Here is a 21,231-nt window from a genome sequence, read left to right as displayed (position 1 = left end):
TTTGCCCCTGCTACCCTTCCAGCCCTAGGGAACCACAGATCTACTTCCTGCCTCTAGATTTGCCTATGCCGAACCTTCATACAAATGGATTTCTGTAATATTTGTATAATCGTGTTCTGTATCCTCATTTCACTTAGCATGTTTTCTTCATGGTTCATCCATGTTGAAGCATGGATCAGTACTTCATTGCTTTTTATTGCCCAAATTTTGCTTTTAAGGTTATTTTGATATTTTCCCCCTTAATTCCGTTCATCCCATTTCATTGTTACACAAGCTGTAGGGTTTCTACTCCTAATTATGATGGTTTCCAAGAGTAACCATTTCATCTCTATAAACCACGAAGAAACCATCTGCACACGTTAGAGCATTTCACAGTTGATCTTTTTTGACCCAAGTTTTGATTTTTAAAATGTGTTTTCAGAAAATGTGGTCTTGGCTACTGCCAGTGGCAAGCCCAGCTGAACTGGGCATATCGTTGTGACTGTAGTTAGTTCAATATAGTTTGTATCAATACCACCTTTTTTTAACATCTAAAAAAGATTAGGCCATTTTTCGGTGCTCTCCTTACTTGTTCTTCACTAGGAAGTACCAGTATGTTACCAGAAATAGAATTCTTGGTCCTCCCAGCACATTAGGTGTATAAACCTCAAATTGCATGAAAGATGAAGTTCTGTTTTAGCTGCCAAGTTTATGTAGATATTCAGGAAGATTTGCATACTTACTAATCTTCTTTGTTTTTCTTGGTTACTTTTGAATGTGAATCTTCTTCAGGATCCTTCGAAAGATGCCCCGTGCAAAAGGTTAGTATATCCTTAGTGGACTTCCTTATGCTCAACATAATGTCTGGCCAGAGATTCTTCTGTAAATATACATATATAACATAACTTCAGAACACAGTTTGACTTGGGAAGAAAAGTGGGGAATATAGTCCAGGGTATTGTGAAAGTGTTGTGTGGTGACAGAGGTTAGCTACACTTGTGGTGAGCGCGTCATAGGCATAAACTTGTCGAATCACACTGTGTCATACACCTTAAACTAATGTAATACGGTGTTACTATATTTTCAGATATGTGTTAACTATATTTCAATTTTTTATTTTTTATTTATTTATTTTTTATTTATTTATTTATTTTTTTTATTTTTTATTTTTTTAAAAATACTTTTTTTTTTTTTTTTAAAGATTTTATTTATTTATTTGACAGAGATCACAAGTAGGCAGAGAGGCAGGCAGAGAGAGGAGGAAGCAGGCTCCCTGCTGAGCAGAGAGCCCGACGTGGGACTCGATCCCAGGACCCTGAGATCATGACCTGAGCCGAAGGCAGCGGCTTAATCCACTGAGCCACCCAGGCGCCCCTATTTTTTTTTTTTTAAAGATTTTATTTATTTATTTGACAGAGAGAAATCACAAGTAGATGGAGAGGCAGGCAGAGAGAGAGAGAGGGAAGCAGGCTCCCTGCTGAGCAGAGAGCCCGATGCGGGCCTCGATCCCAGGACCCTGAGATCATGACCTGAGCCGAAGGCAGCGGCTTAACCCACTGAGCCACCCAGGCGCCCCTATATTTCAATTTTTTAAAAGTACAGTTCAGCTAACTCTCTTTTGGCCAATATTACTGCAGATTCAGTAGTTTCTTATATTTATAAAACTAATTTTGACACTTCATTTTGAGTAATCTCAAAAGTTCATGCTTTGAGTAATTTTTAAATCACGTTGTGACATAAATTGGAATCCCATTCGGTGAGAGGCCTGTTCAGGGACAAGTAACTGCTGTTAAGTCAAGCCAACAGTCTCTGTAGCTGAGGCCCGTTGTGCAGCTTCCACTTAAAACTTAATCTCATTTAATCCTTAAAACCACTCTGTAAGGTGGGTGCATTTTATAGAAGGAAAAAATGTGTGTTGCACGTGTATTCAGGATTTTTTCAGTGGTTACTTCAAATATCCCTTGCTGTGGTTTAGGAATACAATAGTATGAGCTCTGAAAGGTATACATTTGCCATCCCTTAAATGTTCTTGAGATGATTCTGGAATCCTTGGCTTGTAAAAAATCTTGATATTTTATATTTATATTTTATATTTTATAAAACTGTTTACCTTTCTGAGGGTTTCAGAGAAAGTGAGAGAAAATGTTGTGTTCTTCCCTCTCCCCATAAAAGTATAGCCTCTTTTTAATTCGTAGTGGAGGACAGAGAATTTAAAAAATTTAAACTTCGAGGAGACTATTAATAAATTTGCCTTCCTTAATATTAAGATCTAAGGCTCAGCCAAAGACTCTGGAAAGAATTTGGAAACACAAGCCATAAAGTTGCAGTATTCTTAGGCTACACATAACACTCGTTAAGAATTATCATGCAGGGATGCCTGGGTGGCTCAGTCCAACCTGTGTCCAAGTTGGACACAGTAAAGTGTCCAGCTTGGTTTCAGCTCAGGTCATTGTGTCATGAGATCAAGTCCAGTGCCGGGCTCCATGCTCAATGGGAAGTCTGCTTGAGATTCTTTCCCTCTGCCCCTGCCCCCTTTCATGTGCTTTCTCTCTCTCTCTCTCTCTTTCAAATAAATAGATGCATCTTTTTTTTTTTTTAAGATTTTTATTTATTTATTTGATAGACAAAGATTACAAGTAGGCAGAGAGGCAGGCAGAGAGAGAGGAGAAAGCAGGTTCCCTTCTGAGCAGAGAGCCCGATGTGGGGCTCGATCCCAGGACCCTGAGACCATGACCTGAGATGAAGGCAGAGGCTTTAAGCACTGAGCTACCCAGGCGCCCCAAATAGATGCATCTTCAAAAAAAAAAAATTATTATACAGAATACATAAAGAATTCCTACAAATCAATTTTAAAAATTTAGTAGAATATGAGAAAAAGACTCCAACAAGCACTTCACAGAAGAAGAAACCCAGATATAGGCACACACAAAAAAAGGTTTAATTTCATTTGTTATCAGAGAAATGCAAATTAAAATCATAAGGGAGGGGCGCCTGGGTGGTTCAGTTGGTTAATTGTCCAACTCTTGGTTTCTGCTCAAGTCACCATCTTAGGGTCGTGAGAACTAGCCCCTAGTTGGCTCCTTGCTCTGTGGGGAGCCTGCTTGAGATTCTTTCCCTCTCCCCATGTCCGCCATGGCTTGCACATGTACATTTTCTCTCTCTCAAATAAATCTTCAAAAAATAATAAAAGCATAAGGTATATTTCCCGATGACCAGGTTGGCAAAAATTGAAAATTCCACAAACAAGATAATGTTGTTAAGGAAGTGGATTGTCAAGGTTCTTAACCCCTCTTAGGGAAGCATAAATGGGTATAGTCACTTTGGAAAAGAGTTCGGCATTATCTAGTAAATTTGGCAATGTTAATAACTTTTGACCTAGAAATTCCATTTCTCAGGATTTATTCAAGAGAAATGGGTGCACAAATATGCCAGGAAACACATACTAGAATATTCATAACAACATTATTCAAGATAGCAAGATACTGGGGAAACAAGCCAAATAACCATTCCTTAATAAAATGAATCCAAAAAATAATAGAATAAAATGACTGAATCCATTCTGACATATTAGTAAAATTCTGGTATATTCCTAAAGTGCAGTACTATATACTACAAAGAATAAAACGAGTTACAACTATGTAACAGTAACCTGAGCAAATCTACAAAAGAGAGTTCTGTCTAGGCTAGGAAGTTACTGTTGCACCTAAAACTCTTTTGGTGCAGCCTAAATCCATTTCCTCAGTTTCTATCCCCAGTGACAGTTACGTATTACAAATTGTTTGAGGACTGGTGGTCAACCATTCTCAGTCTTTTGTACGGGAGAATTTCTCTTTCTGTGTTTTCCCAAGGAATCTACTGTTGTCTCTTGTGTTTCTCCAAGATACCTGAATTGATTACCTTTCTGGGGACATTACTTCAAAGTTCCCATGTGCCACAGTGCTGTCGGACCTGCCAGTTCGCTTTACACAAAGCTCCTTGGCTGACATTCTCAACTTCTCTGGGGCAGCTTTCGACTTTACTTAAAATGTACAAAATGCCAGGCATGTTTAGGCAAGGAGAATCATTGTTATTACCGAAACTCAGCTGGTTTTATTGCCTTCAAACCTTTTAATACCAAGGCTGTGTATGTTTGGACCAAGGAAAAATTACACTTTGAAACGAACAGTGCTAATGAGCTGAATAGAGAAGAATTATTTTAAGGAGAGTGACGACTGTTGTGGAATTCTTGAGGAGAGTCTCTTACAGGACTTCCCATATTAACTGCCATTTATTTGACATTATTTGACTTTGTTCCCTCCCCTCAAAGGTAGGTTGGTTGGTTTATTTATTTATCTATCTATCTATCTATCTATTTATTTATTTATTAATAGAGCGAAAGCAGGAGGGAGAGGCCGATAGAGAATCTCAAGCAGGCTCGATCAGGGCTTGACCCCATCACCCCAAGATCATGACCTGAGCCAACACCAAGAGTTGGTTGCTTAACTGACTGAGCCATCCATGCACCCCAAACTTTTTTAAGCCAACTGCCATTTATTTAACTTTTCAGTATGTTCTGTGTGGATGTGTATCCTTGTTCGTGTCCAAACTTAACTAGAGATTAAGAGGATGGGTCTGGAATCAGACTGGTTGGCTCAATTTGCTTCATGATTTTGGGTGCAAGGCGTGTGTTCTCTGTGTATATAGAGTAATAGTAGTACCTATTTCATAGGGTTGTTGTGAGGATTAAATTTAGGAAATATATGTGAGACAGATATAACATTGCCAGTAGTTGTATTAGATGATATTGTTTCTAAATTTGTAACCATATCTATAAAATGGTGGCTTTTTTCCTCTTTAAAAATGTTGATTGTAGATTATGTGAATAACAAAGCCGACCGCTACTTGTCTTTGTAAAAACATATAAAGAGGCGTATGTATGTATGTATTTTTTAGTATTCTACTGTGCATTCTGTTTTTAATCTTTTAAAATTATTGTTTAATATTATCATGCCAGTCTAGATTTTTATTTTTTTCCTGTTACTTGGTTGATAAAAGCAGTTAAACTTCCCAAAGTAAATCAAAACTCTTTGCTCATAAAAATATTAAAATGTGGTTGTTGAAAGATAGGAAATGTTTGTTATCAGGTGTTCACGGCTTCATTGCTTTCCCCCACTTCTAGTTGCTGGTCATACTGGATTTTGCCTATCATAGGCGCTATTGCCTTAGGTTTCCTGTATCGTTACTACATGGCGGAAAGCAAATCTTCCTGAGGAGACCATGTGGAAGTTGGAAAGCATATCCATTGGGAGTGCGCGCTAGAGACTTGTTTGGAGGCCCTCTTCTCGAATCCTGCCGGGTGTGTGCTTCCCCCTTGGAGCCCAGATGGTTGGCCAGACATCCACCCCAGACCTGGGGCCAGTGTCCTCCATTTCCCAGAGCCTTACTCCCACAGCACCTGCTCGTTGTTCTGTGTCCCTGCCAGTGGCCCCTCTCCGCTGGCTTCACCGGCCCCTTTGTGTTGTTTCCAAACTTGGTTTTATAATTACAATCCATACGTCCTAGTGACATTGTACTTTGGTAAAAATGCCTGCTTTCCAGTTCTTTGATGTATATTAGATATTCTTAACAGGGCAACACACTCTGGTTTTGAGATTTTCCTTCTTCCATTTTTCTTTGAAGTAAATATATATGTATGTATATATTTAGTTCTGACTTAATTCTGTTATTTATCATAAAGGGTTTAATTAATGAAGTAAAGTTGCACACCTGTGACTTAAAACACACCTGCCAAATGATCTCGTTCCTTTTTTTTATTTGTTCAAACTAGGAAGGACCATGAAATGCCCCCACCCCCACCCCAAACTAGTGCAGCAGGTAGCTCTTGCTACCCCCCAAGTCCGCCAAGTGGTGCTGGGCAGAACCGTGCTTCCATTGTATTTCTTGAAAGTGGAGAGAAAGAGGGAAGGGGAGAGGTGAATTGGGGTGATGGGATGAATTCCTAGTCCTTTTTCTCTCACAAAATATTGAAGACACTACTTTAGGACAGGAGTTTAGGAAAAGCACCAAAGATTTCCTTCTTTTCTTTCCTTTCTTTTCTCTTTTTACCCCCAAAGACTTTGTGCCCTACTTTCATGTGGCACCACTTTCTAGCCGTCTTCTTTCTTCCCCCACAACTGTCTTATTGGTGAGATACAAATTTATATAATTCTCTCTGTAGAACTTTACCAGGGATTTTTTTATTGATTGATTAGCAAATGTTTTCTTTCTCTGTTTTACAAAAGCAAGAGAGTCCAACTTGATCAGAGATACAGGATCAGATCTTCTGTTAGCCCCAGTAAATGAACTTCAGCAGTAAAGTGGCCTTTGAAAGGGGGAGTGCATGACAAGAGAATGTTTTCCATTTCATCCGGGTTTTACCTCCATGGCTCCTATTTGTGGTTTTGTTGTTTTTCCATTGAGGGGGAAAAGAAAAAAAAAAAAAACAACGAATAGTTCTATTCCTTAGATGAGTGTTTAATTGAAGAGCAGGTCATTATTTAGAATTATGTGAGTGTTTCTTCTTGGTTCAGGAATTTCTCTGGCTTATTTGACTTTACTTTTTTCCCCTCTGTGGAAGAACCTGAGGAGACAGTGTACAGGCTGTTTTCTGCCAACAACTGTTTGTGTGATTTTTCTCCCCATCTTTTAAGGATTTCCAGCCTGCTTCTGAGCCGTTGTCCTATGCAGCAAGGAGCAGCTTGGTTCCAGAAAGACCATGGACACTACTCAGTATGTGTCCCTGCAAAGCAGTGTCTGCCCATGCAAACTATTTAAGAGAAGGTTCAGCCCACGTCCTGCAGTTGAGTGAATTCAGAATTCATCAAAATAATATTAACCTTGTATTTGCACGCTTGGATATGATGTTCTGAAGAAATTTTAAGGGATTTTTGGCAGACTTGTATATATCAGGGATGTGGGAATAGTCAAACTTTTATCTTTAGAAAATATTTTATATAAAATGCCACTTTTAGACACTTTATTGAGAAAAACCTTTGTTATTATGTAACAAAAGTGGTGTGACTATTGATGGTTCTCCCATTTGAAGGCATAAGGAAGGGCTGCCTTGAATAAAAATTGGCATATAATTGCTATAATAATTAAGCTGCATGATTACATGGGCCACATTGGGGTAGAAATAAAGAACAAAGGAGTTTTGAGGAGCTGGAAAGGGAATGTTCAGGCTGAAACTAAGCCAGCAGATAACTTGGATCAATTAAAAATATGTTGGCAGTCTCCAAAATGAAATGAAAAACATCTGGCTTATAAGAAATGTTAAAGAGTGATAGTCTTAAGTAAAATTGGTGGGGTGTTTTTGTTTTTATTTTTGCTTTTGTTTTTTAGGGCAAACACCAACACAAAAGGTGTGTTTTTCTATGTCATATTGGTTGTCTTTTCCTGTTTATATCTGGACTTGTTTTTACTTGGAGCCAGAAGAAAAGATTCTCAGACTTTGTCTCTACCGTCCATGAAATCCATCCAACACCCAGGGCTTCTTTTGATCTACTCCTGATGTTACTTTGTATTAGAAAAAACCCGTTTGGGTCCTTTCACTGTCTGCATCAACAGCTAGGCAAAAGGTAGAGCTGGTGTGCGAATTTGCAGCGGTTTTTCTAAACAGTAAAATAATACAGTATGTTAGCCAAGTCCATCAAAAAAGACTGTTTTAAGAGGTAAGCTCAAATTCTCGAAACAATCTGGACATCGGCTGGTCACGAAGACCCTTCTGGAGAGCACATGGAGCCAGACTCTGTTGGCTGACGGGGCACCCGAGAGCTGGTCTCTGGGGTGGTAGGTTGTTGGTTCCCGAGGAGGACCCAACTGCCGCCTCATACTATGCTGTGCACGTGATGGCTGGAGGTGACCAAAGGAGGAGATGAGGCAAAACGTGTGCCACCCACATGGGGATGGGAGTGCCAGGTCTCCAAAATTTGCTAGCCCCTGTCCCTTAGTAATTGGTTTCGGTGTCTAAACGACTCCACGTCTGGAAAGACGAGGAGCGGTGGGGACAAAGGTGATACGGTATTTAGTTCTTTTGCGACCTCTTAAGCAGAAACAAAAATTCATTGGAACCTATAATTTGAGCCTTTCAAGTTCCTTTAGCAGTTGCCATAAGTGCATATGTTGTGAGATAAGAGCATTGTTGAGTTGATACTCATGGAATTCCGACGTGGAGCAACGAGAAATGCTTTATATTTATAGGCCAAGTATATCATTACTTATGGTATCTGGTGCTTCAAATCTCAAGTGATACCTATCTGGTTAAATTCCATTTTAGGAGATTGAAATGCAGAACATTCACGTTCATTACTTCCTTCCCTGGGAGAAATGGAATCAGACATGTCTTGTCTCAACAAGAGATTTTTTTTTTTTTTAAACCATTTCATTCTGTTGCCAAATATCACAAAAGTAATGGGGAGTTTAGTTCACATTTGGCTGTTGTTCTCTGAAAGGGCCTGGTTTGGAATTTGTGGGGGTGATTGCAGAGGGAGGTTCCAGAAAGCAGTGAGAGGTATTTGTCAAGTTACCTACCAATATCTAGCATCTTACTCATAAGTTTTAGGAGCTGCTCTTTTCCTGTACCTATATTCTACATGTGCTCGTTCAGCAAAATGTTTATGATTATTTAACTTCCTTTCTTTTTACTTCACCCTCAACTGTGGATGAGTAATATTAACATTCCTTTTGTGTATTCAATAATGGAGTTTGTTTACCTATTTTATTTCAGCATATTTTGAACAAAGATCTTTGTCTCTTTCTGCTGGAATGTGCACACAGTGAATGTTTGTTAGAACTACACACAATAAAGATACTGTTTTCCTTTTCTTGCCCTGACTACAGTTATTAATTTTTATTTATTTATTTATTTTTTAAAGCAGAAGTGTTGGCTCTGTAATCCTTAGGTGTTCTGGAAGAAAGGAATTTAAGAAGCATGAAAGTCACCTATCTCTGTGCTAATAAGGTGTTCAGTGTAACTTGATGGGGAGTTCTGTGGTTCTTCAATATTTCTGCTGTTCTCTCTTTGAAGTAGTTGCGTGGTTGATAATCACAAAAGGCAAAAATTTAGACTTTTACTGTGTTAATGGACATGAAGTGGCAACCAAGTAGACCAGTTGGGAGTTCTGTTTTTATTGAAACCATCTGGTAAAGAGAAGCCAGTACAAGGCAATAATATTTTGTTATCTGCGATGCCAGTCTTCAAATGATTGTTTTTCTTGGAAATAGCTAAACTGTTGGGGAAAATTAAACATTCAGATTGAAGTTCTAGCGACCATGTTAATTAAATAAGGGAAATAATTCTTATAATTACCTTTAAAACATACTGATAGCCTTCTAACATTACTAATGAGACATCGTTCATTCGGGTTTGGTTATTTCACTGTCACATGAATTACCAACAGGAAAGGGTAGGCCCATTCTTACTGCTTTTTGAATCTAATGTTTAATCCCTAGTCGTGATAATTATTATGACTGACTCTTCATGATACTGAGTATTTGGCAGGTGCTTGACAAGTGCTGATTTATTCTTGAAAGCCTGAGGTAGAAGATTGTGATTCCATTTATATAAATTTAAGGTAAGAAATACCCACATGGTCTACGAAACTGTTGGTAATTGTAGGTGTTTTGGGTACCCTAACATTGATGAGCTTAATAGATATCTGTAGTATGTATTGAAAGGACTGCTCAGCTTATTCACATATATTCCAGCATTTTAAAAACTTAATTTTTTTAAGACCTTTTTTCCTTAAGTAATCTCTACATCAACGTGGGACTCGAACTCACAACCCCGAGACCAAGAGTTGCACTGTTCACCAACTGAGCCAGCCAGGTGCCCCTAAAAAACTGAATTCTTAAAGACTAGAGTTGCTGTCAAATGAGACATGAAGATACAGCTACAACACTCTTTATCATTTATGCGCCCCCCCCCCACTACGTGTTATGCAGTACGTGTGATAGCATTTCTGATCCATCCCCTTATAGCATCCTTACACAATAGATGGGGATATTAGAATTTTTCCAACAACTTGCCTAAGGCCACACAGCTAAGATGAAAGGTAGAATTTAGATCCAAATCTAGCCTAAACTCTCCATCTCCTCTGTTGATGGTTCTCATATTAAAAAAAAAAAGCTTCAACTGTGTAAGAGTTAATAATGTGCTTGGTATATCTATTACTGATTCCTATATATAGGTGTTTCTGTGTACTGTCAATGAAATGGATCAGTAATAATTTTTCTGAATTAGTAGATTACTGAAAAATAGCCACTGTCTTAGGAGTCCCTGAAAAATCTTGGTTGTTGAAGAGATGCTGTTGTTTCACTGGAAACAACTTATTTTAAATGATCCTTATAGGGATGCCTGGGTGACTTTCAAATGTCTGTCTTCAGCTCAGGTCATGGTCCCAGGGTCCTGCAATGGAGTACCACACTGGGCTCCTTGCTCAGTGAGGAACCTGCTTCTCCCTCTCCTTCTGCCTGCCTCCCCCTGCTTGTGCTTGCTTTCTGTCTGTCAAATAAAATCTTAAAATAAAATAAAATGGTCCTTGCATCCCTTGCAAAAACAGTTTCTTAAAACAGTTAATGCGAATTTAGATTTGAACTACATTATTAGAAACAACTTTTTAAAAAAGATTTATTTATTTATTTTAGAGCATGTGCAAATGAGCACGGAGAGAGGCAGAGGGAGGGAGAATCCTGAAGCAGACCCCATGTGGAGTGTGCAGCATAATGTGGGGCTCAGTCTCACAACCTGAGTCATGACCTGAGCTGAAACCAAGAGTCAGATCCCCAACTGAGCCACCCACTTGCCCCTAAATTTATAGTTTTTAAGTGGAAAGTAATTGATAATTGGTGGGCTCGAAAGCAGCCTCTTCTGAACCTTCTCTACAAATCATGTGGGTATCTGAGAAGTGGAAATCCTTTAATTTATGTCACATATCCTGTGATTTCTAGCTTTTGAGATTGTTACATCGTGAAAAGATGATTCAAGTTGAAGTGTGATTCAAGGATGCACAACGTAACACATAACAACTGCTGTTTGTTACAAGTGTGACATGGCATTTTTTGTTTTGTTTTGTTTGTTGGCCAGCCTCAAAGCAGTTTCCTCTTGTTTGCTCCTGGGTCCTAATCTCTGTCATTGAAACACTTGATGTTAACTTTAATGGACCGGGAAAGAGAAAAATGAAAAATCCAGGTGCTCGAATTTCACTTTTCCTTAGGGAAGCTTCCTTCTGAGATTTTTTTCCCCCGGCTGGCTTCCTCATCGGAGTTTTTCAAAAAGGGGAGGTGGTGGTATGTCACAGAGCAACAGAAGGGTGTCCCCAGTAAAACTGAAGCTTCTAGCAAATCTGCCCACTGACACAGCTGCCCAAAAGTCTGATAATCAGAAACAAATAGAGAAACAGGGGAGCTATAATAGCACAGACCCCCACCCCAAACCCCCTTTTTCCTAAATCCTTTAAAAAATCTCTTTGGGAGTTTTTCCTTAGTCCTTATCCTAACCTCTGCCCTGCCCTTCACTGAACAACTTTGCCTTATGTTTTACTAATAAATTCTAAGATAACACCTCTGCTCTGCTTCTCTTCGTTTTAAAGTACTGTGGTACAAAAATGTACGCTTTAGTCTATCCTAGAAAACATTTGGAAGAAATAAAGCCGATTTGTTTATGGGCTGGACCATCCATGTGAACTAGTGCAGTTCTGTTTGAACATCTTTGTTGACCTTCGTTTAAGGCGGATTTCTACCTCTGGAGTTTTCATGTATGAGTCAGTAAATCGGTTTCTTGTCTTAGGCTCTTTCAAATTTGGTTTCTGAGACCCACATACTGACTGCTACGGCCTCTGCAATTTATCTGACCTTAAATGCCTGCCTTGGTAATGATGTCTTTGTAAGGATTCTGCCTCCAGAAGTATACCCTAGCTCTCATAAGGCAGAAACTCATTTTTTTGTTCTGTGCTAAGTCTAAGTATCTTTGTAAAGAAATACTCTTCACTTTAAAAAGTTACACAGATTCTTTTTTTCTTTTCCTTTTTTCCCCCCAAAGATTCCATTTGTTTATTCGAGAGCGAATGGGAGAGCGGATGAGCTGGGGGAGAAGTGGAGGGAGAGGGAGAAGTGGTTTCCATGCTGAGTGGGGAACCCCACATGGGGCTCCATCCCAAGACCCTGAGATCACAACCTGAGCCAAAGTCGAGGCCTCACCAGTTGAGCCATTAAGGTGCCCCTCCTTTTTTTTTTTTCTTTACATGCAGGCTCCACACCCCCTTGTGAAGCCTGGTGTCAGGCTTGAACTCAACCCTCAGATCAAGACGTGAGCTGAGATCAAGAGTCAGATGCTTAATGGACTGAGCCGCCAAGGTGCCCCCAATTATTTTTTATTCATAGAATGAGATAAAGAGACCTATTTAAACTAATATAGGTAGAAGGGAATCTACTTGTTAGGGATCAGTTACGAATATCTGATGGTGGGAAGTATAGCTGGGCTTCGGGAGAAACTAGGACTAGAAATCAGAAGATCAATAGCAATCAAGAGGGCTACATTTAATTTCCAGTCCAAATGCCTGATGGGAATGAATTCCTAGAAATGAGAATGTAGTCAGCCCGATAGTATCCCAATGTCCACTCTGGTCCCATCAAGGGCATGGGGACCCAGGTTTGAATAAGGGGGATCATAAGGGAAGCAGTTACCTAAGGCAGATACTATACTCAAACACACACAACACAAATGTGTGTGAACGTGGTGTGTATTCAACTGTCTTCAGTAATGAACTATGATCTCTGAAGGAAGGGTCTTCTGCATCTCTCTGTGTACCTTACATTAAGCTTAGCCAAAAACTAGGTAGATTCAGTATGATTTGGCACACTCTCTGAATGAATAGCCATAACCAAATTTGCTGAAGAACTATCTAGGACTCCCAAGTAGAATTTTAAGATGAATCCCAGTGTTGCCCACATTACAAATAACCAGAAAACCCATTCACTCCTGCATGCCCACAAACCATCCTGTTTTCTCTAAATAGATTCAGCTGCCAGTATTTATTGGTTTCATATGAATATTTTAAGTTCTATTTTTTAGAACAGTTTCAATTTTACAGAAAAATTGTGCAGATAGTACAGAGGGTTCTCAGGAAGTGGACACGTTTCCCCCTATGAACAGCTTATATTAGTATGATACATTCTTATAATTAATGAACTAGTATCAATTTTTAAAAATATTTTGTTTATTTTGAGAGAGAGCATGAGAGGGAAGAAGGTCAGAGGGAGAAGCAGACTCCCCACAGAGCTGGGAGCCAGATGCAGAGCTAGATCCTGGGACTCCAGGATCATGACCTAAGCCAAAGGCAGTCGCTTAACCAACTGAGCCACCCAGGTGCCCTGAACTAATACCAATTTTTAAAAGTCCATACTTTATTCATATTTCTTCACTTATTACATAATGTCTTTTTTTTTTTAAGCTTCAGAATAGCACATCACATTTAGTCTTTATGTTTTCTGTGGCTCCTTTTGACCGTGACGGTTTCTCAGACTCTTTGTTTTTGATGACCTTAACAATTTTGAGGATTACTGGTTAGGTACATTGTAGGATGCCGTCTATTGGAACTTGATATTTTTATTATAATAGACTAAGGCCCTAGGGTTGCAGGGAGGGGGTGGGAGGTGGAAGGAAGGCTACGGGGATAAATCGCCATTTTTTAAAAAAGATTTTTATTTATTTGACAGAGATCACAAGTAGGCAGGTGGGGGGGTAGGGAAGCAGGCTCCCTGCTGAGCAGAGAGCCCAATGTAGGGCTTGATCCCAGGACCCTGAGATGATGACCTGAACCAAAGGCAGAGGCTTATCCCACTGAGCCACCCAGGTCTCCCTAAATTGCCATTTTTATCACATAAGGGATAGACTATCAATAGAACTTATGACTGTTGATATTGACCTTCATAAGTGGTCTGAGATCTTGACCTCAGCCAAAATCAAGAGTCTGATGCTTAACTAATTATGCCACCCAGACACCCGTAGGTTATTTTTAAGTTTATTTATTTAAATAACCTCTACACCCAACGTGGGGCTCAAACTCGTGGCCCCAACATCAAGAGTCACATGCTCTACTGACTGAGCCAGCCAGGTACCCCTTTGGATTATTTTTTGATCACCCTGAAAAAAAAATGGGGTTGTGATTGAGCATAGTAGTTTGAATAAACTTGTTTATCTCTGCTCCCTTCCAAAAGCCACATAAATAATTAGAGTAAAGAATAAAGAAAGATACAAATCCATACAGACAAAGTGAATGAGAGAGTACACTTCAGTTGATGAAAGATCTCCAGACATTTTTGGAAGATGGAAGACCAATAGACTTAGAAGAGTATAGGAGGAGGAAGAGAGGCCAACAAGAATTAAGACAGCTAGACTTGCCCCCTCCACACACCCTCTGCCAAACCTAGCCTCCACAGCTAGGCAGCTGTTCCTCTCCTCTGAGATTTAATCCTGGGCACAGTTGAACCTGAGAACACTCTGATGGGATGTCACAAGACAAAGCCAAGGGCAGTGTCAAGTGTGGAATTGAAAGTGGAGATTAAGTGGAAGTTCATACAAATTGCAGAGACCCCTTCCACCCTCACCCCTTGGCTCCTAGAATATAATAAGATTTCCTTTCAGAGAAACTCAATAGTTTGAGAGATCTACAGAGTGACATTTGGTGGCTTCCCCATGTTCACCCTGCAGTGAAATCCTTCAATCAAAAGCGTCTGAAAAGATTTATAGTGCCTTGCTTAACAGTTGAATATGAGTGGATAGTCAAGGGCTATCAGCCATTTTCGGAAAGCCGTAACACAATAAAGACCCAAAACAAATAGGGAAAAATCAGAGGAAGAGATAAAGCAGAAGAAAAGCAACCCAAAAAGACCCCTGAGAACTTAAGAGAGATGATACTATATCCATGAAGACAAACATAGGATGCTATTTAAAAAGGAGCATTAAGAGAAGAATTATAAAAATTAACAAATGTGAGGCTATGCTAAAATCAGTAAGAAATAGCTTAAGAAGAAACCCGATATTTATTTACATACCCTCAAAGTATCTACTCTAAAACATTTACTAATCACAAAGAGAAAAGCAGTTATTTGACATGAAGAAAGCTGGCACACACCACCTTAACCAAGTGATCGAATTCAACATCACTAACAATAAGTAACACGTACCCTTGAAATGATGCATTGGAAAGAGCACATCACTTCCGCTGGATTCCCCCAAATTTATAACCTGATCTAAACATGAGAAAATACCAGACCCAAATTGGTTGGCATTCTACCAAACCACTGACCAGTATTCATCAAAAGTTGTCAGGGTCATAAAAGACGAAAGACTGAAGAACTGTCATAGAACTGTTGGGGGGGGACAACAAAGGAGGAATGACAGCTAAATGCCATTTGGGATCCTGGATTGGATCCTGGAACAGAAAAAGAAAATGTCCTTTTTCCTTGTCACCAGTGGAAAAATTGGTGCCATTCAAATAAAGTCTGTACATAATAGCACTTTTGCAATGTTAATTCTTTGGTTTTGATAATTTTACCTTGGTTATGCAAGATGTCTACATTAGAGGAAGCTGGTAAAGAGTATATGGGAACTTTGTATTATCTTTGTAAGTCTTTGTAAACCCAAGATTATTTCAAAATAAGTTTTTTGGTTGGGTCCTTTTTTTGTTTCGCTTTTTTTTTTTTTTTTTTTTTTTTTTATGAGAGCAGAAATAAAAAGGGAAGCAATAGCAGGGTTGGAAAAATAAAAATGAAGAAATGCTCCCACAAGATAGAACTAAAAGGAAAAGGTGGAAAGTGAGAGGTTTATAAAGAGAGATACCTAACTCAGTAGGAGATCTGGAAGTGAACTCTGAAGAAACTATCACAGAAATAATACAAGAAAACATCCCAGAACTCATGATTATTATGTTTGAGCTGGAAAGGGCCCCCGAATGCTCAGCAGCATAAGGAAAAAGGAATCCCACTCCTATCCTTGTGGAATTTCAGAACAGAAGAGATAAGAATAAAGTCCAAGACCTCAGACTATGGCAACACTTTGATTACCTGAAATTAGCGTGAAAACCTTAAAAAATGCCCATATCTGGCCCTACCACAGATCAGTGAAAACAGAATCTTTTTTTCAGGGGAACCTGGCTCATGATGACAGTTGAGAACCACTCTCCTGACAGCTTCCAAAGAGAAAAAGTAGATCCTTTACAAAGAATCAGGAAATCCATGTTGTGAACAGCAGCACCGGAGACGTGAACACAGTGCAATATGCCTTCCAAAGGAATGTGTCTTCTAACCTACAGTTCAGGACGCTTAGGTAATCTTTGGTTCATGAGAAGATTATCACCTCGAAGTCTAATCAGAGGTGTGGACTTTTTCTCAAGACTATTTTAAAAAGTGAGTGCACCAGTCTTTTTACGTATTTGATATCCCTGTTCCTTCCAAGCTCTCCTTTCTTAAACACATTCTTTATTCAAGAACTAAGTTAAAAAAAAAAAAAAAAACTGCAAAGTTTTCAATAGCTTCTATGATTTGACCCAATACCACCTATCAGATTTTATTACCTAGATATTCTGCTCTCAGACAGCCATACCCCTACTGTCTCCTCCATGCCCTTCCCTACCTTTTGTATCCTTGAAAGTTCATTTCCATGGGCCAGAATATCCACCTCCCACCCTATTCCTGTTGCCAGATGGGTTTTGTCATGAGTTTTGATTCCTGTTGACTGGCCTGGGTTGCAGGAGCACTGTGTTTGGTCTGAGCTCTGTGGGCAGGGGAGCCATCGTTAGTGAAGCCTGCCACGGACACACAGAGTGGCAGTGGATGGGCAGCATATTTACCGCGTTGGCCTAGATGAATCATTCCCGCATTGCAGTCAAATGCTAGGTCTCACTTTCTCTATGAAACTTCAAATTACTCCCCACCCTCCCCACCCCCGCCCATTGAATTCTCCCTTGTCTGAGTGCCTATCACATGTATGGCAATTTTTATTCTTTGATGCAGGACTAGTTCCTGTGTGAATCGTCCCAGCTGGAGTAGAGTGTCCTTGAGCGTGGGGATTGGGCCGTGTACTTCGTTACTTCCCTCCTTGGTGCAATGTTCTACACACAGTAGGTCCTCAGAACACATGTAGTAGGTTGGAGGAGTTATAGTCATCCCCACCCCGCCCCCTCATCCATGGTTTCCCTTTCCGCGGTTTCATTTACCCGTGGTCAGCTGCGGTCCGGAAGCAGATGATCCTGCTTCTGAGGTGGGGTCAGAAGGTCAGTCATAACCTAACCCTGTGTCGCCATGACTCTGTCCTCCACCTCACTTCATCTTGTCATGTAGGTATTTTATCATCTCACATCATTACAAGAAGAAGAAGGGTGTGTAAAGTACAATAAGGTATTTTGAGAGACCCCATTCCCATAATTTTTATTACAGTTGATTGTTAAAATTGCCTTTTTAAAATTATTAGCTATTATTGTTGTTAATCTCTTACTGTGCCTAATTTATAAATTAAACTATATCATAGGTAGGTATGTATAGGAAAAAAACATGTAGGGTTTGGCCATTATCTGCAGTTTCAGGCATGCTCTGGGGAATCTTGAAACTTGGTTGCCAGGAAGGGGGAACTACGGTGTGGGGAAGTAGAAAATGTGCCCTCTGCTGGTATGGCAGAAAAGAGCATTCTTCTTAAAATCTACAACCTTGGTCTGACCTTTGTCGAGCAAACTAATGGGCTTGGTTATATCATTTGGGATCCTCACTAGAAGATCTGTATTTCCTACATTGACTCTATTGGATTTTGGCACTGTGAAATACTCAAATTCTTTTCAAAAGGCCTAACCTAGGGGTGCCTGGGTGGCCAAGTCGGTTAAGCATCGGCTCTTGGTTTTGGCTCCGGTCATGATCTAAGGGTCGTCAGATCGAGCCCCGCCTCCAGCTCTGCGCTTAATGGGGAGTCTGCTTGGGATTTTCTTCCTCTCCCTCTGTCCCTACCCCACTTGTGTGAGCACACATGTGCTCACACTGTCTCAAAAAAAAAAAAAAAAAAAAAAAGCCAAAAAGCAAGCTGAGATAGTTTGGGATTATAAATAAAAGACACAGGGGTGCCTGGGTGAGTGGTCGATTGTCTGCCTTTGGCTCAGGTCATGATCTCTGGGGCCTGGGATCAAGCCTCCCTGCTCAGTGTGGAGTCTGCCTCTCCCTCTCTCTCTCCCCCTCCCCGCTTTCATGCTCACGATCTCTCTCTCTTTCACTCAAATATATAAAATCTTTAAAAAAAAAAAAAAAAAAAAGACACATTCCCAGTTGACCTACAAAGGCATAGTGAAATATATATGCTTCATATGTCATTTTTGAGAAAGAACTAGAATTCTTAACAAGAATGAACATTGGAACATCCAGGGATTGTTGGAAGGCTGTCGGATATAAAGCACATTTAAAATGATTGATGATCTCAGGATATCGTATCTTTACTTTAGTAAAAAAGAAGACATTTTCTGAAACGGGGGGTGGGAGGAGGTTAGGCCCGTTGGGCTCGTGTGTGGTGAATGAACTTCCCCAAATTAGAATGCACATTTAGATATCACGATATTTGTGCTGGTATGTTGCCTTATAAATATAGTGGTAATTAAAATTAGAAACATTTATGAAAAAGAATCTTCAAGACTATTCGTTTTGTGGTATGTATTTTTCTGAAAGATATGCTGGATTTTTTACTCTTCAATTGGAATTGCCCTTGTTTTCATTCTTCCTTGGTGCTGAGACCAGTATCAGTTGGGTTATTTATCCACTATGAATGATTATTTAGAGACTCTCTTTTTCTTTACAAAGTGTAAAGTTATTGGTGTACATATACTTATATATAGATAAAATTTACATACATATCCAATGTAATACCTTATGTTTGAAACCTATCCACTATACAATATGACTATTGTACATCATTATTGTGATTGTTTTTCCCTGATACGTATAGCTTTCCAACCCAGATCATCTTTGGTGCTGGATTCCAGCACAGGTATTCCCTGGTGTTCTAATACTATGTGACTAGCACAGTGACAAAGGGGATGTCAATATGTTACATTTCCAGCTACTTTATGCAAATGAATATTAAGACATATATGTATGACTCATCTTATTTATATGGATATGGAGAATATTCAAACATCTAGGAGGACTGAATGGTTGTTGTATTATCAGGGTAACTGAAGGAGTTGAAGTCCTTCGAGGAGCCGTGACTCACACACCCGGTAGCATTTAAATTGCGTGCCCCATGTGTGTGCTGGTCGCCAGCATGTGATTTGTAATGAAGTGGGATTTGTCCCAAGTGTCTACTGAAACACTGTGTCTCGTGATTAACATACCTGGTAAGAGACACTATCCCAGTGACTTTTAAAATGATGTTTATGACTTAGTGCCCAAACAGGCAATTCAGAGAAGAAGGATCACTGACGTTCAGAGGAGAGAGAGGGCAAGAGCTGCTCTGTTTATTTTGCCACGGTCAATTTACTCTTTCCTCACAGCAAGTTACTTACCTGTAACCTTGAATCTCCACCAGTACGTCCAGCCACAAACCTCCCCTGTTTATTTATAACCCTTGTTACCATTTAGCATTACAAAGCATGCTTATAGAGGAGTTGGGCCCTACATTTTCCATGAGTACCCCATGGCGTTCCCCGGGAGGCACTGGAGTGGACTTTTCAACCTCCACCTCACCCCATATGATAAGTCAAAGGCAAACTGGGCAATCTCCTGGTCTGATTGGTTGTCATGTGATGGAATCCTTACCAGTGGGTGGAGACGTCTGGAAGAAGTTTCTCCTCCAAAGAAAGAGTCACAGAAAGAGGTGCTGTGTTGTCCTCTTACCAGCCAGAGAATGAGGCAAACACCAAGATGGCAGAGAGATGGAAAGAACATGGGACTTTGTTGACTCAAGGCGCTGATTCAATCAACCCTGAAGCTCACGCTACAGCAGGACTCCCACTTTTGTGGAGATCATAAATTTTCTTATTGTGTAAGCCGTTTGAGTTGAGTTTCTATTACTTGCAGCTGGAAGCATCCTCACTGATGAACTATTCTTAAGAAGAATGACTCATGGAGAAATAATCCTCCCAGCTTCTGATTAACCTTGGCCTCCAGAGATAATTATCTGGGCCATCAGATACGTAAAAAATATGGAGGTCATCAGATTAAAATTAGAGTTAGGGAGAGGGTTGGGATAGTGACCAGAAGGGAATTCTGAGAGGGGCTTCTGGAATGCTAGTGCTTTCTTGATCTGGATGTTGGTTATATGGGTGTGTGTACTTTAAGATAAATTCATCAAACTATGTGTGTGTGATTTGTGTGCCTTTCTGCTCGGAAGTCATTCTTCAATTTAAAAAGTTTACTGAAAAGTATTATATTGTAACCTGGCTTCTAAACAAGCTATATCTTGACTGGATGGAAATGAATGCCATATTGTGGTCATTTTATGAGGCAGCCAAATTAAGCTAGGGACATGCTTTCTTTCATAAACTTCCAGAAGCTCACGGTAAAGACCTGCTGTCACTAGTGTGTGGCCAACCCCCTCTAATCTCAGCCAACATGTTTTCCTTTTTGGTTCAGATGGGAAAACCTCAAACCTTGCAAATGAAGGACTGCATCATTTTTAGAATTCAGTCACAATAAAAACTAACAGATCAGAGTCAGTTGATGAAGGGCTTTGTCAAGTCACATTCTCAGAGAGGCCTTTGAGTTCCAGGGGATCCACTCCAAGGAAACCACTGGGTTTGGAAGAATGCAGTCACGGACCTTATGTAGCTCAGGTTGTTGAAACCTTTAATTCATGGAGGAAGAGATGTAATGTGCTTGGGCCAGGTTTTTGTTTTGTTTTGCTTTGCTTTTGTTTTGGTGGAAGAAGAATGTATGGGCTTTGGGGACCCAATAATCTGGAGAAGGACTTGACTCCTCTAGAAGAAAACTATTAAGCAAAGTTATCATAAATCACAGGTTGGGTGGAGAGTGGAAGTGGCCATGTGACGAGCAAGACTCTGAGAATACCAGTCTTCTTGAGGGAGAGGATTTGAGGAGGAATCCCATCATGAAACTAAATGAGGAGTATGGTTGGTTGATCGTCAGGCCCTTGGAATTCAAATTCCTGAGGGATAAAGCCTCCTGTGCTATTTGAGCAGCCACACGGATCCACAGAACTGGACGCACTAAAAGAATGTGGAGACCATACGTTCCACCAAGCTTCTG

The 21,231-nt window shown here is 40.0% G+C and overlaps 1 protein-coding gene across 1 annotated transcript in view; it reads left to right on the top strand.

Moving 5' to 3' along the window:
* The window catches only part of LOC131817926 (cytochrome b5 type B), a 38,828-nt gene extending 29,999 nt beyond the window's left edge, over positions 1 to 8,829 (top strand). The window contains exons 4-5 of the mRNA XM_059151826.1: positions 772 to 800; positions 5,138 to 8,829. Of these exons, the coding sequence (XP_059007809.1) occupies positions 772 to 800; positions 5,138 to 5,228 (120 nt within the window). The 3' untranslated portion in view covers positions 5,229 to 8,829. The remainder of the gene's footprint in view (positions 1 to 771; positions 801 to 5,137) is intronic.
* Positions 8,830 to 21,231: the final 12,402 nt, after the last annotated feature.

This window comes from Mustela lutreola, chromosome 16 (genome assembly GCF_030435805.1).
Source record: "Mustela lutreola isolate mMusLut2 chromosome 16, mMusLut2.pri, whole genome shotgun sequence".
NCBI lineage: Eukaryota > Metazoa > Chordata > Mammalia > Carnivora > Mustelidae > Mustela > Mustela lutreola.
Note: the sequence above shows the minus strand (reverse complement) of the source record. Positions and strands in the feature narration are given on the sequence as shown.